We start from the raw sequence: 19,667 nt of genomic DNA, 5'->3' as shown, positions 1-19,667 counted from the left end.
TCAGGAGCTAATGCTCAGGTGCGGGGGGGCGGCGGGCGGGCTTACATCACTTACCTGGCTATACATTTGTAAAACTACAACCTCCGTTTTTGCTACAAAGGAGAGGTGCATACAGCCAGCAGTGCCTATGAACAGGAATTTTGACCAAGTCATTGGGGTCTGTGACACTGATGAAAGGCATGAGCACTCAATAAGGAAGCTAGGGCTGGAAGCCAGGCCCATGCCCTAACCACATGTTTATTTGGGCAGCACCAGGGAGGTTCCCTAGGTATAAGTAGCTCTGGGCTCCCCAGTCTCCTGAATTCAGCTCCTAATTGCTCACCTTTCAATAAAGCTGAAAACTCAAAGGAAAATACAAAATGAGGTTGTTCCTGAGTGTCCTGCTGGTCATTCTGGCTCTTTACTGCTATGAGGGTGAGTATCATTTCTCATCAGACAGGCACCAGCCCTGGTGAGTATCCTTCTCGGAACTAGGTGAACTTAAGTGGCTCTCCTCTTTTTCCTACACTTGTGTACTAGCCCTCCTCCTCCCCACTTCATCTCCCAAGCTCAAGGTTCTTTTTGTCAGTTACCAACAGCCTGGAAGTTTTACAAGAAATTCTTGTGGGCAAATTTTAAGAGTTTTCCACTGAAGCCTCTCTCCTTATCTGTGATTTGTATTTCAGAAATAAGAGGTCATAAGATTCAGTGTGAATCATGGCCTTTCCACTTACCAATGCTTTGGCCTTCAACAAAATGTTTAATCTCTTCAAGTCTCTTCTCATCCTTGGGTTTGACAGATACCACTAGAGTAGCTATAGCAATGGACTGAGATTAACTGTGACAAGGGTCTAGGTTTGGCTACAGGCTGATGTCTAGTAGTTCCCAGACATTCTCCTTCCCAGAGTTTTTCAGGTGCCAGTTGAGTCCACAGCATTTTCACTCATGGATTCAAACTTAAATGTTACAGCTGGAATGGTATGGGGAGAGTTCTCACTTACAGAAGTGCTAGTGTTCTCTTAGTCTCTGATAATAAATCTTCAAGGGGGCTCTGGGAATAAGCAGCACTCACTAAATCTACTAGTGAGTAGATCTCACTGTATCTACCAGTCCTCCTGGTTTTCTAGGAGTGCTCCCAGTATTTTGTAATAGAATGAGTACACTCAGAGGGGTGGGATTTCTGTTTGCTAGATTAATTCTGGCTATCTATTCCACAATATTTTTGTATGTCTTCTTACCCTTGATACTGACCCAAGTCTTCTTCCGTCTTTATTTCATCTATCTAAATATCTTCCTCTTTCCCTTTATTGCCTCTGATGTAAACCTCTCAAATTCTTTGCATAGTTTGACATCTGATCAGGGGTCAGATCAGTTCCTGATAGGGTACCTCCCTGGCTACAGCATGGTTACAAAGATGTGGAGTGTTAGAGAATCCACATTAAGAAAAGTGGTCACTTTAAGTCTCCCCACAGTTCCACTGGAGTCAGGAAAGAGCCCCATTCCCTGTCTCTCACCCTCTCTAAGGAATTCTGTACATCCATGCAGGAATAAAAAAGCCAGTCATAACTTTGTGTATAAGCTTCAAATGTATTCAAACTGATTACCTGGGGGTTTTGTTTGTATGTGTGAATTTAGCTTTTTAACCATATCTGCATCCAGTGACATAACCCAATTCTTTAGCCTCTGGCTGTCATCTTCCACCATATAAAGAGTGTGACCTGCTCTTCCTTTTTTTTTTTAAATTTTTTTTATTGTTATGTTAATCACCATATATTACATCATTAGTTTTTGGTGCAGTGTTCCATGATTCATTGTTTGTTCATAACACCCAGTGCTCCATGCAGAACGTGCCCTCCTCTTCTGCAGATTGACCCACGGCTCCCTGCTCTCTGGAAAGATCTGACTCTACCATTCACTTAAAAATTGATTTTAAAATCTCCTCTAACCCAAAATCCAAGACAAAAACAAGGTGTCATTCTATTCAGGCAAAACGTAATTGTGTGAAATATAAAGAAAGTAAATTCCATCAAACCAGGAGAGTTTTGGAAAGGAGGGAATGTGACTTAAAAAGGATAAAAACTGAACTAAGGATCAGTAAGCTGACATTCTAGTCCTGGCTCCTCTGCTCTTCGTTATGAAGTCACAGTTTCCCTATTCACCCATTGTCATTGGCACTATAATGGGATGAGATCATACAACCTTTTGGGTTTCTGTCTAGTTCTTTTTTTTTTTTTAAAGATTTTATTTATTTATTTGACAGAGAGAGACACAGCAAGAGAGGGAACACAAGCAGGGGAAGTGGAAGAGGGAGAAGCAGGCTTCCCGCTGAGCGGGGAGCCTGATGTGGGACTCGATCCCAGGACCCTGGGATCATGACCTGAGCTGAAGGCAGATGCTTAACGACTGAGCCACCCAGGCGCCCAGGTTTCTGTCTAGTTCTAACATCAGGAAGCCATGGGGGAAATGTGATTTCCAGTATATCGATTGTATTTCTTTTTCTTCACCAGCCAATGCGTCTACCTGCCCAGCCTTAGTAGAGGATACGTTGAGCTTTCTCTTTCAAAATGCAGCTATCTACAAGAAAACACGTGAGAAATATGACCTACCCCAAGACACCATTCAGGCCAAGTTGGAAGTGAAGGATTGCACAGATAAGATATTCCTTGGGAATAGAATTCTAATTGCAAACACACTGGTAATTCCTTTCTTCTTTGTGCATAGAGGCTTCTGCTCAGCTGAGCAGCCAGGAGGGCAGTAAGGGTGCTGCTCTGTCAAGGGAACAGGTGGTGGAGGTATCTTCCTCCTTGCTCACCACTGATAGGGTGAACGGTGGCCACAGGGTGGATGAGATTACACCTGGGGAGCTACACTAAGCCTGCCTGGAGCATCTGGGCACCTTCCTCCTCTTCAGGTCACTTCCCTGGGTGCCAGGTTCCCCATAATGTCCTGAGGGAGAGGACACCAGGAGCCCCAAACAGTGATGTTGAAGGGCCAAAGCCTGACTGCATCCTTACTTGGAAGCTTTCCTGAGGGCGAGTTCTCCCCCTCTGAGTGGACACAGTCACAGCAGAATCCCATGGGCATATTGGGAGTGTTGAATGGGGAGACAGCTGGAAGGGAGGGAACCTGGTCCTCTGTCAGCATGGAGGGCAGCTGCGGGGCACTCTGCCAGCTTCTGCACAACCAAGACCTACTCCTCATACCTCAGCCCACTTCACCACTCCCTGACTACAGTGCTCTCCCTTATCGTACCCATGTCCAGAAACCCTCCTTCATCTATCTCTTGTTGTCACATGTGAGGGTAAAACACTTAAATTACATCTTGGTCTAGAAATAAAATAGTTAAAGGTGTCTCTCAGCCCATCCACTGGTGGATTTAGGACATAAGATTCAGTCATAAATGCCCATGGGGGCTGGGGTTTCAGTGCTGAGAAGACATGTGCCATCTGGTTGAATTTACACACCATGAACCTGGGACTCTCCTGAAAGCAGTATTCCCGAAGTCCCCTCCCACCCCTGTTCCAATCTCTCACCCCAGTATTCCCACTGCAGTGAAAAATTGGAGTCCTCCACCCTGGGATAGCAGAGAAAAAAATACTGGGTTGCTCCTCCTTCCACTGGAAACTTGAGTCTTACTCTTGGGTCACCTCAGGCTTTATTTGCCAGACTATGAAAATGGATTTTTCCTGATTTGCATCATTTGTTGTAATTGTGTCAGGTGTATTTAGTTTACCATCCTCCCTGGTTTCCTGTCTTGTGCCCATTCTACTTGCCTTTTGTTGGTTCAAATTTCACGGGCAATGTCTTATGAGTAGAGTCTGTGTTAAGGTGTCATCCCCAGGAGCAGCATGACTGAACTTCTCTCTCCTTTATCTGTTTCAGGGGGAAATCCTGAAAAAATGCTTCATATGAACCTTATATACAGTATGTCTTGCAATGATCACTTATTCTTCTGGAAAATGTAAAGGTTTCAACATCTTGCTTCAATAAATCACTTGTTCTGCAGTACTATAAATGTCTTCTTATTATCCCACAGTCTCCAGCCTTGAGTTGGGGTGCTTTTTGTCATGCAGTGGACACTGGGTGTTGTCAGTAGTTAATTTCAGAGACGTAATGTCCAGTTACCCATGGCAGCCTGGGGAGCAGGGACCAAAAGAGGAAATATTTGCTCAGGAATCATCCTGCATCACTTTATAGGTTTCCTAATCACATGGCCACCAGCAAAAATGAAGTTTCAGGGTAATAAATGTTAAAAAAAAAATCCTGCTATGGTTTTGTAAGAAGGATACCCACAACCTAATTCTCAACGTGGTTCTCAACCAGCAGCATCACTAATATTGTGTCCTTATCACAACCACAAAACCCTACTTGGTCCTCACACCTTCACTCTGAATTCAATGTTATGAATTCTCTGGTGTACTTTGTTTTCCATCTACTTCTCAATTTTTAGTGAATCTCCAGGGTTCACCCTTCAGTTAACTCTTTTTGACTCTGCACATGCACATTGCCCATCGACACCTAGACCACTCATCAACACCTCAGGCTAATGCTTTTTCCCTCACATTCTCCTGAGAACTCCAGAAAGAGCATCCAGCTGCCATCTGGAAAACTCCATACAGGACTCCACAGTTACTTCAGGTGAATGTGTAAAACTATACACACTACCTGCCTGCAGCCTGCTCTACCTTCCATGAGCCTTCCTTTCTCAATAGATTCCAAGCCATGAGGCACCTGATTAGTTTCCACTGGCTGCTGCAAAGCACTACCATACATTTAGTGGCTTACACCAATTATTTTCTCAACATTTGGATGACAGAGTGCAAAATCTGTAACACTTTGCAGAAATCATTGTGTCAGGAGGGCCACGCTACCTCTGGAAGATTGAGGTGAAAATCTGTTCATGACTGCTTCCAGCTTTGATGGCTGGAAACCATCATTCCTTGTCTTGTGTCCCATCACTCTGATCTCTGCCCTATGAGGTCACACTGCCTTCTGCTTTTCTGTGCCTGTCAATCTCCCTTTGTCTTTTTCATATAAAATATATGGGGTTGTGGGGCACATGGGTGGCTCAGCCTTTGACTCAGGGCATGATCCTGGATTCCAGGATCCAGCCCTGCTTCCAGCTCCCTGTTCTGAGGGGAGTCTGCTTTTCCCTCTCCCTCTGCACCTCCCCCTACCCCTTCCTCTACTCGGGCTCTAGGTCACTCTCTCTCTCAAATAAATAAGTAAATAATAAAATCTTTAAGTACATGGGGTTTCATGTAGAGGACAATCACAAAAATTCAGGACAATAAGGCCATGTCAGAGTCTAGTTTTATCATATTGACGAAGTCCTTTTCTACCATGAAGGTAGCGTTGCAAGTTGCAGGGATTACAATGCAGGTATCTTTTGCATTATAAAAGATAGAGCTTTAGAAGTTTACTGTTTTCACATTCCCCTGACATCCGAAAGTTCACTGAATTCTGCTCCTACTGCTTTCACAGCCTCACTTCTGAGCTTCCCTTCCTTGCCATCCCCACAGCCATCATCACACACTAGTCCTGTCCTGCCTGGCTTGGGTCAAATTTTCCTATGTGGCTCCCTGGGCTCTGCCATACTTTCCTGCAATACATATTCCTCATTGACACCAAAGTGACCCTCCCTTCCACCTGTGAATCTGATCTCACTCCTACAACCATGAATTACTAAAGGTTATATGTTTCCACACCTTTTGAGTAAAAGGAGTTTTTGAATGTTAAACCCAACTCTCAAATTATAGTCAGAAAGTGATAATACCTCTTGACTGAGAAATAGAAGGTAACAGCTATTTACTATTATCAATTATTAGCAATGCCTTTATAATAAATGTTTAACACATCAGGAAATATGGACACTCAAATTGGTCCCCTTTTGTGAAATACATTCTGTATTCAAGTTACATACTATGCTCAGTGGACACAAGGATTATGGAGCTCTTGAAAACTGAGATACTCAGACTGCAGACACACTGCTGGGAGGACCAAGGCCCACCATTTGCATTGCACACAAGGACATTCATGGCTCCATCCCTGGGCACTCCTTAGCCTCAATCCCTGATCACCCAAGACTCTATGCTCAGCCATAGTTGTCTGCATACCATTCACTCATGTATCACGCTGAGTCACTCGATTGTACCAGGGAGGTGGAGTTCTCTTTGCCTCTATGTCCTGCCTGAATAGGACAGCTTACGACCTAACCTGTAAGGTCCATTTCCCATCTCCTCTTTGTGACGCTCACTCTGAGTCACACACCCTAAAACAAATCTTTATACACAGACACACATTTCACCCTCAACAACACACACAGTACACAGTTTTACAATCAAACACAGAAAAACCCAGAAACACACAATAACACACACACACACACATACACACATCCTTCTGTTATCACTTTGCCTTTCTCTGATAGACTATTCATATCACAGAGTGGTTTTGGATAAATTAATAATGCAAAACAACAAATTTTATTAATCACCAATGTCGTTTCTAAAATACTAAGCATTTACATTCACTGAGCACTCTTATGGGCTAGTCATTATCCTGGAAGGTTTACATGTTCTGTCTCTCTTAGTCCCTACTAGCAGCCAGGAAAATAAAAGATTAATACCACCATTGAATGTGGAGATGAAGAATGTCTTCCTCAAGTGTTCCTCAACCCTGGCTCTGTGTTAGATCAATTCAGATTTCAAAAGCAACTGATGCCCAGACTGCTCGCCACAGCCACCAGGACCAAAATACAGATACTCTGCAGGCAGAACCCATGCAGTCCTCATTTCTTCATCTCCATCTCCTTTAGGTGTCTGTGGCCCAGTGACTGGAGAGGCAGGTGCCCGTCAATGGGGGGAGAAGGACAAGAATCTCCGTAATACCCAGAGAACCCCCAGCATCACCGTGGTGGTCACCATGAGACATTTTGGATTTTATTTTAAGTTTTATTCTTATTTAAGTTATCTGTACACCCAATATGGGGTTCAAACTCATGACTCTGAGATCAAGAGTCCCATGCTCTTCCCACTCTTCCAGCCAGTCAACCCCTGCCTTGAGACTTTTCCTTAGCTACTGTTGTAAACCTTCAATCCTGCTCATTTCAGGGGTATCCATTAGTTCCTCTGTTATAAAACTAATAAAATTAAGGTTTTTATTTTTAAATAAAAAGGAACATAGGGCGCCTGGGTGGCTCAGTCGTTAAAGCGTCTGCCTTCGGCTCAGGTCATGATCCCAGGGTCATGGGATCGAGCCCCGCATTGGGCTCTCCGCTCTGCGGGAAGCCTGCTTCTCCCTCTCCCACTCTCCCTGCTTGCGTTCCCTCTCTTGCTGTGTCTCTCTCTGTCAAATAAATAAATAAAAATCTAAATAAATAAATAAATAAATAAATAAATAAATAAATAAATAAATAAAAAGGAACATATTCCTTCATGAGCTGCTGCTACAGAGTGTGTGGTGAGACAAAGCAAGACTGCAAAGGAAGGGCTGGGAGGAGAGAAGTTTATAGAGTGATTATTTACTGCATACAGAGTTTCTGTTTGAGATGCCTGCTGCAAATAAGTAGCCATTACAACATTGCGAATATACTTAATGTGGTGGAATTGTACATTTAAAAAGTTTAAATAATAAATTTTATCTTATGTATATTTTACAAAACACACACACACTCACACATGCACATATGCACACACAGAGACTCCTCAGGCCATAGCTCCCTGACGCGGCAGAAAGATAACTAAATTGGAGCCGGGCCTGTAGTTCAATCTCCACTGGACATACTCCTCCAGAGTTGCTGACACCTCAAAGTCAAATAACATCTGGTGTCAACTCACTGATTCGACTCCTAGATTTTTCTTTGCTGACATATGTCTAATTTTCTAGTAACTCTGACTCAACTCACAACTGTGTTTAACCAAGAACAAAGGATGAATGTATGCAGAGTCTTTTGACTTTGTCTTTGAGACCTCCATTTGTTCCCCTGGACACAGATTACCACCCTCTGCCCAGGGACTCCTCCTTGAATGGCTTCTCCCTGCATCCATCTTGCTCTCTACGAAAAGTCAACACCCTGAACACAAAGCTCCGTGTTTTCCGTGGTTTATTTCAACCAAACCTTCAAAGGTTCTCCATTTCCTGGGATATGAAGTCTAATGTCTCCATTCTGAAATTAGCATATTCAGGCCTGTATAGTTTCAGATTAAGACTTCTCCTTTCTTTCACTCCTGTGTTTTCACTCCTGCTACTAACCATAATTTCTGGCAGAGTTAGGGCCTAAAATTAGGTGAGACAAGAGACAAGAAAGTTCTTAACTAACTCAAATTCTTTTGCATTTAGTGTAGATTCTCTGGGACAGGCAGATCTTTCTCCTGTGGATCCTTTCATGGGTCTTCAGAGGGCCCAGATTACCAAGATCTCTTCACCTCCTCATGGATTAAAAATATCCCAAGTAAAACAGAGATCTGGAAAAATTAAAAATATAACCTCTGGAAAAAAATAAGAATGAGTTGGAACTCAAAGCAAAATCATGAAACCTAAGTAGTGTATATGTATCGGAAAGGATAAAGAACACAAATATGAGAGAATGGAAAAGCATGTTAAAGCATCGATCCAGGACACCTAACTAATAGATATGCAGAATGAGACAGAACACAGTAGAAAAAAATAATCAAAGCAATAGGACAAGAAAATTTCCTAGAAATGAATAATATGACATTGAATAACCCACTCACTCCTCACCTCAAAACACATTTCTGTGATTCTTTTAACACCACTCAGAAAAAGCTGTTTTTTTCAGAAGGAAACGCTAGGTCATATCTAAGAATAGAGAATAAAAATTGATTCAACACAAGACTGGAAGACACAAAAGTTAGATTAAAAATTCAGAGGCTGCAACCTGTAATTGTATATGAATGGAATTCTATATGAAGTCAACTATCACTTAACCATGAAGAAAAATGGAGGTTTTAGAAGTGCGAATCTTCAAAAGTTTTATCTCCAGTGAGCTTTTTCTCAGAAGGTATGGGAGGATATGCTTTACCAAAAAGAAGGAGTAGATGAAGAAAGATAAGGCATGAAATCCAGTCAAAGCAGGATAAAACTTAGGTTTTTATGGATGAATCAGAAAAGAAAAGTTTAAAACAATATTGAGAACACGCTAAAACCAGAAGACACAGTGAAAGAAGTTGTAGAGGAGTATGAGTCCACATGGTGTGGATAATAATAGAGACGGCTCCAGCGCTCCTCAATGGAAGCTGTTTTCAATAGTTTCCTTTTTCAACAGTGCTTCCATATCACCATTTTAAAATGAAAATTTTGAGGGGCACCTGGCTGGTGTAGTCATAAGAGTATGAGACACTTGAGCTCTGGATTGTGAGTTGGACCCCATGTGGGGTGTACAGATTACTAAAAATAAGTAAACTTAAAAAAATAAGATGAAATTTTTGAAAAATACAAGAAGTTGTTATAAATGAAAAGGAAGGACAAGAGAGAAGAGGCAAAAAAAAATTCGTCAGAGAAAATTTTGGCCAAAACTATGTTATGATTCAGCAAATTATCTCAGGCCAACAATGAATCTACACTGCACCAAACATAGGAGCAATTTATGTATTTTATTGGAAGAATTAATGGATTTCCTTAAGGAATTAATTATCATGTCAAATGACAAGACATAAAAGAAGTGAAAAAGATATCAATATATCCCTGAGAATGAGATTCTACCATAGAATTCAAAGGCCTTAAGACATTCAACCAAGAACAAAGCCCTTATGAGCTGAACATTCTCCCTGAAGGAAGACTTTGGGAGGAGGTGAGGACTGAGGACTGAGTTGGATTTTGAAGGGCAAAGAGGATGTGGATGACAGGATGGAGAAACCAAGGCCCTCCGTGAACAAGAACAAGATGAGATCTGTGCACTCAATGACACAGATGCCCTCAGTCCGGCCGGCATCTCTCTGCACTGGGGCTCCACTCACTGTCCACTTAGTGTGAGGATACCCAGCACTACTGATATTTTGCCACAGGGCAAATGCTTTTAGTGATTTCTCTAACACTGAGTTTCTCAACCAAGGCTCTATTGACATGTGAGGATGAAAAGGTCCTTTTTGAGTAAATGTCCTAAGCATCCCAGGTTGCTTAAGAAGAGCACTAATCTCCACCCACTTGATGTCAATAGCGTGCCACCCACCCTGTGGGGACACCCAAAACATCTCCAGACATTGACAAATGCCTACAAGTATAGAAGGAAGGAGAGAGTCAATCAGATTGTGTAGAAAATCACTGTTCTCACAATGCAAATACATTATATCAGTTCTGCCATATCCTCCTTGTAATTCCCCTGAGGACCAGAGCTTTACAACTGTGTGTTCCTAGCAAGAAAAGTTGGGCACATAGTGGAGGGAAAATTACTAACTCAATATAGATAATGGTGTAGATATCTAATGATCCATACGAACTGTCACGGGTAAATGGGGATAAAATGCCAAATCACACATTTCTTGGTAATGTCAAGTTGTGTAAAGATCAGGGTTTTGGTGAATGAGCCAAGGACAATTCACTGGAGGAAACAATTGATCCTGGCTTGGCTTCCAAATCCGGCTTGCGGCCCCAAGTCATCACATTGATCCGGGAGAGATTGGATCAAAGTTACATTGGTTCAAGGTAGTGGTTATTTCTGCCAGCCCTCTCCCGATTGTGATACCAAAGTCCTCATCTAGGAACATAAACAAGGTGGTGTTAGCACCAGAATGACAGGATGGTGACTGGTTTTAGTGGGGGTTTGATCCCTGACTTCACTAAAGATTCAGATTTAAATGCACACTTCTTTCTAAATAGACCTAATAATATAACGTGTAATATAATCAGTGAAATCTTTCTATACATTCAAAATCTGTCCTGAAAATCAGTTACAAAACAATTAAGTAAGCACCTACTGTATCACTGCCATCACACAAAGACCAGAGGTGCACAGGAGTACACTGTGGGAGCATAACAGGGAGGAAGGACCATGGGTACAGGATCCTGGAGATGTCAGGAGAGAGCTAACACAGAGCCAAGGAGTCTTGGCAAGGGAGATCCCTAGAGATTCAAGTGAAGGAGAGGGGACAAGAAGGGCTGCCTTTGATGTGACATTGGGAAGGAATAGGGAGTTTTAACCCACTGAGACTGAGGCAAGGACAGTGGCGAGGGGAGTCCACAGGGTGCAATGACCTCAGCAGAAAACTGGTGGGCCTACACAGAAATCAACCTGGAGTGCATATATGGCAATTCTGTGTGTCAAGATCACAAAAATCCATTTGAGCCATAAGATGAAAATCCATAATATTCAAATTAAGGAGATCAATAGTGTTGAGAGCTATTTCTCAGCCAGAACACTTGGGTCCTTACCCTGGCTGCCACCCACAAGTGTGAGCTGATGGTCAACTTACTTGACCTCTCTTGTCCCACTGTCTGCAGCTGGGGAGAAATGATATGCCCACTTCATGGGGAGGTGTTGGGGGAGAGGACATGACCTCCAGTTGACCCATAGCTGGACCCAGGCAATTGGAGGCTCCTCACCACCCTCCCTTTCCTTGGAATGCAGGTTCTACTTGCCTGCTCCACTCCCAGAAGCGGCTCCAAGCACAATGCCTTGAAAGAGTGATCTGGTGTTGAGACCATCTGAACTGGGTATGTGACTGAACCCATTTAAGGCCTCTCTGTAAACTTTCTGATTCTGGCAGGTGGGTGTGGAGATTTACCCTTTTTGTGACTACCCAAGACAACCTTCTTATGTAAGATCCCTTGCTCATTAAACCTGCCACATATAACCCGGAGTGGCCGGCCTTTTCTTCGGTTTCTCCCTACACTCTGTGTACTGGGGCTGCCTTCAGATTACATGTGGAAAGCTACAGAAGAGGTTGCAAACCAAGGAAGGGTGACAACACATCTCAGTTTTCTCAGAAGAATCCTGGTTTATGCTGCTCTCCTGGCATGCCTTCTATTTTGGGACCTCTTTCACACTCTAAATTACCCCCTTCGGGCCAATAAATGTCATCATCCTCCTATGCATTAGGTTGTTTTTGAAGGATGTTTGCTCCAGTGCCTTCCCTCAAGTGACCATTCTATTATTGTTTGTCATTCATGTTTTACTGAATTTTGAAAACATAAACACCCACTGCTGCTGGGCTTTGAGAAGATTAATACACCACAGTATGTGGAATATGTTTGACAGAGAAGTTCTGTGTAAATTATATCTCAATAAAACTCTTCCAAAAAGAATTCAGAAGAGTACCAAGTAAGCATGGATCAAAATAGTGCTTTTTGTTCAAACACAGGACTTTTACCTCAGATCTCAACATGAACTTCTCTAGGTCTTTCAGAGAATGTGAAGTTCAACCAAGTTTCCAGTGGTCTTATATGGTCCTGGTAGTCCTTCAGGGTTTATCATAAGAGCTTTCTCAATTTTATAAAATGAATCACTAGCAGCTGCCATGTACACAGCACTCTTCTGTGCCCAGCCCTGTTCTGAGGTCTTATGACAATCCCAGGACCATTCCCTGGGTACAAAGAGATGCAGCCTTGAAATCTCCATAGCAGGCTTGGCCCATGGAAAGTAGTGGGCCTGGTCTAGGAATGGCCTAGTTACTGTGAACAGCCAACATCTCACTGCCTTCAAGATGTCTCCAAGGCCAGGGCCTTTCCTACTATTTCTGGCCTGGGTAACTCCATCCTTCCCCAAGTTCTAGACTTTGGCATGATAATGAGGAAGAGGTTTGCTTCCAAAGAACGTGCCTGAGGTTAATGTCCCAAGCCATGCAGGTGAGGGGCAGAACCAGTTTTACAGAATGAGTGAAAAAAAAAATGTGGGTATCTTGTCTCCAAATACTGCTAAGTTGATCCATATCAGTAACTCACAGTTCAAAAACACTTATCTGGGCTCTCTATTCTGTTCCATTGACCTATGTGTCTGTTTTTGTGCCACTACCATGCTGTCTTGGTGATCACAGCTTTGTAATAGAGCTTAAAATCAGGCCACGTGATGCCCCCAGCTTTGGTTTTCTTTTTCAACATTTCCTTGGTGATTCAGGGTCTTTTCTGGTTCCATAAAAGTTTTAAGATTATTTGTGCCAGCACTTTGAAAAATGCCATTGGCATTTTGATCAGGATGGCATTGAAAGTATAGATTGCTCTGGGCAGCATAGACATTTTGACAATGTTTGTTCTTCCTATCCATGAATATGGAATGTTTTTTGATCTTTTTGCTTCTTCTTCAATTTCTTTCATAAGTGTTCTGTAGTTTCTAGAGTACAGATCCTTTATCTCTTTGGTTAGGTTTATTCCAAGGGATCTTATGGTTTTTGGTGCTATTGTAAATAGAATCGATTCCCTAATTTCTCTTTCTACAGTTACATTGTTAGTGTATAGGAAAGAACTGATTTCTGTGCATTGATTTTGTATCCTGCCACATTACTGAGTTGCTGTATCAGTTCTAGTAATTTGGGGATGGAGTCTTTTGGGTTTTCCACATAAAGTATCATGTCATCTGTGAAGAGAGAGAGTTTGACTTCTCCTTTGCCAATATGAATACCTTTTATTTCTTTTTGTTGTCTGATTGCTGTTGCTAGGATTTCTAGTACTATGTTGAACAATAGTGGTGAGAGTGGGCATCCTTGACGTGTTCTTGATCTTAAGGGGAAGGCTCTCAGCTTTTCCCCATTGAGAATGATATTCGTTGTGGGCTTTTCATAGATGGTTTTTATGAAATTGAGTAATGTTCCCTCTATCCCTATACTCTGAAGAGTTTTAATCAGGAAAGGATGCTGTATTTTGTCAAATGTTTTTTCTGCATCACTTGAGAGGACCATATGGTTCTTGTCACTTCTCTTAGTAATGTGTTCTATCACACTGATTGATTTGTGAATGTTGAACCACCCTTGCATCACAGGGATAAATCCCACTGGTTGTGATGGATAATCCTTTTAATGTACTGTTGGATCTTATTAACTAAGATCTTGTTGAGAATTTTGGCAGACACATAGATCAATGGAACAGAATAGAGAACCCAGATATGGACCCTCAACTCTATGGTCAACTAATCTTCGACAAATCAGGAAAAAATATCCAATGGAAAAAAGTCTCTTCAATAAATGGTCCTGAGAAAATTGGACAGCTACATAGAGAAGAATGAAACTCAACCATTCTCTTGCACCATACACAAAGATAAACTCTAAATGAATGAAAGACCTCAATGTGAGACGGGAATCCACAAAATCCTAGAGGAGAACATAGGTGGTAACCTCTTCAACATCAGCCACAGCAACTTCTTTCAGCATAAGTCTCTAAAGACAAGGGAAACAAAAGCAAAAATGAACTTTTGGGACTTCATCAAGATAAAAAGCTTCTGCACAGCAAAGGAAACAGTCAACAAAACAAAGAGGAAACCCACAGAATGGGAGAAAATATTTGCAAATGACACTACAGATAAAGGGCTGATATCCAGGCTCTATAAAGAACTTCTCAAACTCAGCACACAAAAAACAAATAATCAAGTCGCAAAATGGGCAGGAGTCATGAACAGAAACTTCTCCAAAGAAGACATACAAATGGCTAACAGACACATGAAACAATGTTCAACATCATTAACCACCTGAGAAATTCAAATCAAAACCACATTGAGATACCACCTTACACCAGTTAGAATGGCAAAAACCGACAAGGCAAGAAACCACAAGAGTTGGAAAGGTTGTGGAGAAAAGGGAACCCGCTTACACTGTTGGTGGGAATGCAAGTTGGTACAGACACTTTTGAAAATAGTATGGAGGTTCCTCAAGATGTTAATAATAGAGCTACCCTATGATCCAACAAATTGCACTACTGGGTACTTACCCCAAAGACACAGATGTAGTGAAAAGAAGGGCCACATGCACCCCAGTGTTCATAGCAGCACTGTCCACGATAGCCAAATTGTGGAAGGAGCCAAGATGCCCTTCAACAGATAAATGGGAAGATGTGGTCCTTATATACAATGGAATATTACTCAGCCATCAGAAAGGATGAATACCCAACATTTGCATCAACATGGATGGGACTGGAGGAGATTATGCTGAGTGAAATAAGTCAAGCAGAGAAAGTCAATTATCATATGGTTTCACTTACTTGCAGAACATAAGGAATAGCACAGAGGACACTAGGAGAAGGAAGGGAAACATGAAGGGGGGAATCGGAGGGGGAGATGAACCATGAGAGACTATGGACTCTGGGAAACTGAGAGTTTTAGAGGGGAGGAGGATGGGGGATGGATTAGCCCAGCGATAGGGTACTAAGGAGGACACGTGTTGCTTGGAGCACTGGGTGTTATACGCAAACAATGAATCATGGATCACTACATCAAAAACTAATGATGTACTGTATGGTGCCTAACATAACATCATAAAAAAATAATAAATAAATAAATACACTTAAAGATCATTTACATTTTAAAAAACCTCCTTCATAGGCTTTTGGCTGATGCATGAATTGCTGAGAAAAGATGGTTCTCACCAACCGTTACTACTTTTATGAAGCATGGCAAGGCTCAATGACTAAAATCTTGGTGTAAGGATATCTCAGGTCTTCCATGAGCCTGAGGACAGGCCAAGTATAACACTCTTGCCTAATACTTTCTCTCTTTCCTGTGACACAAGGTAGTCAGGGTAAAATCTGTATCTGTACCAATTCACCCATACACCATGATTTGTCATAATTAAGTGTCACACAAATACCCAAACTGAAGGCTCCTCCATTCCTTTAGTTTCTGAGCATCATTTGGGGACCTGACTTAAAGCCCCTTTGGGGAAGAGAAAACATCAGCCTAGCTACACATGCATCCTAACCCTTTGGTTTCCTCTATCTCTCCTTGTCAACACTGACTTTCCAATGAGTCCTTTGTGGGCTGATTTTACTGTTCATTGATTCACCTGAGAATGATCATCATCTGCTGTGGGAGAAAACATGAAGGTAAAAAAAAATACCTCGTATTGTTGGTACCATATACATGATGTGGGATATTATTTTATTTTATTTCATTTTATTTTACTTTATTTTATTTTATTTTTTGCTGAATAAGAAGCCTCTACAGGATCCTGTGTCCCCACAGGTAATAGGAAAAGTCCATAGTATCTGAGGCACCAGGGACAGTCCACATTAAGACCTAGCCACAAATTCTCTCTTTTCATCACTAAAGTCCTTCATTTATTTGCCTTGGAATGGAAATTGGCAGCAATGGTCCACTGGGGGAAAGCACACACATAAGAACATCACCTTCTTCCCTATTTCTAGCTTCTCCCAATTGGTATTGATCTTGGCAACTTATGCTCCAGCTGAATGATGGGAAGAAATGAGTCCTTAATAATCCAAACAGCAAATACTGCATTTGTGAGTAATTAATTCATCTCTCTGGCTCTCTCATCAATTTCTTTTTCTTTTTTTAACTTGAGTCTACTTTGTTTCTCTATTCCTATTACTCTCCTATTGTCCCTGCTTAAACTGATGTGGTTTTTCTATTTCTATAGTATGAGGCTGTCCTGTGTCTCTCATGACACCAAGAGGTACACACTGTGTTTGCTTTCCTTATCTTGCCAAATACCAAGTGCTCCAGAGCCTCTGTACATACTGTTCCCTCTGCCAAGAACACACTTTCCCGGATCTTCTCCTTGATATCATTGTCCATTCATCCAGGCTTTAAAGTCCATCCTCCTGTAGCTGGCCTAGACCTCTGTACAGGACGCTGCCCCTTGTGGTTGTTTTGTGGTTCTGTACAGCAATCACTTTCTGATGTCACTCATTCAATTATGGGCATGTTTGTTGCCTCCCTTGTGAGAAGTAAGCTCCACAGGGTCGAAGTCCTGGTCAAACACCTGAATCTGGGGCACACAGCATAGGCCCAGTCATGGGGGAAGCTCATGGTTACTGCTGAACCATGGGTGGATGGGTGGATGGATGGATGAAATATTTTATTCATTATTACCTTGTTTGAAGCCCTGGAAAAACTCGTCACAGAGTGTCTGTCATCCTTGCAAAACCAGGCATGGTATTATTCCTGCTCGTTTTAGAGATGAGGAAAAGGAAGCTTGAAATGACCAATAGTTTAAGTTACCCAAGGACACTTCATGATTAGTTGTTGCATCCAAGATTTGAATGCACATCTGCTTGAGCCCAGACCTGGTCATGGTTCCTCCACTCAGCACTGCCTCTGCTGAGCAACCACTTGCTCTACAGCTTCACATCATCCTTTGAACTGGTGGGAAAAAATTCCTAAACAGCTAAAAAAAATTCATAGATTTATAATAGACTGAATTTATGAAATTGATTTAATTAAATGAGATATTCTCTTTTAAGATTTTATTTATTTATTTGAGAGTGAGAGAGAGAACACAAGCATGGGGGAGAGGCAGAGGGAGAAGCAGGCTCCCCACTGAGCAGCGAGTCCAACACCGGGTTCAACCCCAGGACCCTGAGATCATGACCTGAGCTGAAGGCAGACGCTTAACCAACTGAGGCAGCCAGGTACTCCAAATGAGATATCCTTTGTAAAGACAACCTCAGTGAAAATTAGACATTGTGAGTATTCTCAAAGGTCAAGCACCTTACTGAAGTGTCTATGGATGAGGAAAGTCTGCCCTCCAGAGGAGTTATGTGGTATTCGTCTTTATACTGATGCAGATATAAGATACAATATTTAATTGGGTTTTTATGGAAATTCGCCAAAAGTACCTAAGACTCACAAAAGTCATAATGAGTCCCTCCCCCCTCCTTCTCCCAAACACTTCAGGGTCTGTGACACTAAAAGGACCCTTGCCCAGGACCCACATCTTAAAAGATCCCCCCTATTACACACACACACACACACAATTTTTATTTATTTATTTATTTATTTATTTATTTATTTATTTATTTATTTTAATTTCCTTAACCTTTTTATTTTAAAATAATTATAGATTCACAGAAAGTTGCAACAAACGTGTGCAGAGATGTTCTGTGCATCCTTCAGCCATGATCCCTCAATGGTAAAATGTTAAATATCTATAGTACAATATCAAAGCCCAGAAATCGTCACTGATACAAAGCACTTACTCAGATTTCTGCAGCTTTACATCTGTTCATTTGTGTGTCTGTACAGTTTTATGCAACTTTGCTACATGTGTCGCTTCATGGAATCACCACCATAATCAAGATACAGAGTTATTTCCTCACCGAAAGTCCACCTTGTGCCACTCCTTTTGTAGTCACACCTGCTCTGTCACCCTCATTCTTAATCCCTGGCAAGCATTATAATTTTGTGATTTCAAGAATATTCTAGAATCTTTTTTTAAAGATTTTTATTTATTTTATTTGACAGAGAGAGACACAGCGAGAGAGGGAACACAAGCAGGGGGAGTGGGAGAGGGAGAAGCAGGCTTCCCGCTGAGCAGGGAGCCCGATGCGGGGCTTGATCCCAAGACCCTGGGATCATGACCTGAGCCGAAGGCAAACACTTAACGACTGAGCCACCTAGGCGTCTCCAAGAATATTCTAGAATCTTATGTCGCCTTTTTATAGTGTGCAATCTTTTGAAATTGTGGCTTTTTTCACTCAATAGAATTCCTCTCTTGTGTGTATCAATAGTTAACTCCTTTTTATTACTGAATAGTAGTCCTGAATGTGTTGCAGTTTGCTTAACTTTTTACCCATTGAAGGACACCTGGGTTATTTCCAGTGTTCGGTGAATTTAAATGAAACTGCTTTGAACATTTGTGAACAGGCTTTCACACAATTATTTAGTAAGAGTACATGGACCATCCTCAGTTCTCAGTGCTGTGGGTGCATCCTCACTGGAGAGGGAGGCTGTACCACCTCTCTCCGCCTCTCAAAAATGGGGACCCTAGTCCAGCCTCTCTCACTTTTGGACCATAAAAGGAGAGGTAAAGGAAGACAGTCAGCTGCAGGAAATGGAGATGGACACACAGATATGCAGGAATTTGCATCTGTCGAGATGAGCACTGGCCCATTTGATGAAAGTGTCTACATATTGAACGGAGCAAATTTCATGCAAGAATTGGTAATAGAGGTTTTGAAGGACTGGAGCAGTAAAAAGGGAACATGAAGTATGTCCAATAATTGATCATTTGAAAAGACAGCACTGAGTCTAGAATGGAAGGGGGGAAAAGGGATTGTATACTAAAGTAAATGGAGTAGCACATCAACAAAAGTGCCTATGGCTAAAGGTATACAGGTGTTCTACTACACATATTACTGCATCATTTCTGTAACTTTGAAGTTATTTTCAAGTACAAAGTTAAAAACTGTATTTCTGAGGCAACAATGTTGGGATGAACACAGCCTCTTTGTTCATCTCCCTGGTGATGAGGATGTTGAGCATCTTTTCATGTGTGTATTGGCCATCTGAATGTCTTTTGCCCATTTTTTAATTGGATTATTTTTCTGTGGTGTCCAAGAGAATATTCTCAACAATGTGTTTTCCTCCCTTTTTGTCTTTAATAGGGTTTTTTTTTAAGACTAGTTTTAGGCATATAGCAAAATCGAGCAGAAAGTGCAGAGTTCACACATATCTCCTACTCACACACACACACAACCTCCCCCACTATCAACACTATCAACTATCAACATCTCCCACCAAGTTACACAGAATGAACCTCTATGGACACATCCTTATCACCCAAAGTCCAGAG

General features: G+C 41.8%; 1 protein-coding gene across 1 annotated transcript in view; it reads left to right on the top strand.

The window, feature by feature from the left end:
- Positions 1–359: 359 nt before the first annotated feature.
- Positions 360–19,667, top strand: part of LOC114220269 (secretoglobin family 1D member 2-like) — a 36,194-nt gene continuing 16,886 nt past the window's right edge. Inside the window, exons 1-2 of the mRNA XM_088017467.1 lie at positions 360–414; positions 2,487–2,674. Coding sequence (XP_087873593.1) covers positions 360–414; positions 2,487–2,674 — 243 coding nt within the window. The remainder of the gene's footprint in view (positions 415–2,486; positions 2,675–19,667) is intronic.

The sequence above is a fragment of the Eumetopias jubatus genome, unplaced genomic scaffold, assembly GCF_037043125.1.
Source record: "Eumetopias jubatus isolate StellerSeaLion01/CBP00866 unplaced genomic scaffold, mEumJub1_p1.0 scaffold_13, whole genome shotgun sequence".
Lineage (NCBI taxonomy): Eukaryota > Metazoa > Chordata > Mammalia > Carnivora > Otariidae > Eumetopias > Eumetopias jubatus.
Note: the sequence above shows the minus strand (reverse complement) of the source record. Positions and strands in the feature narration are given on the sequence as shown.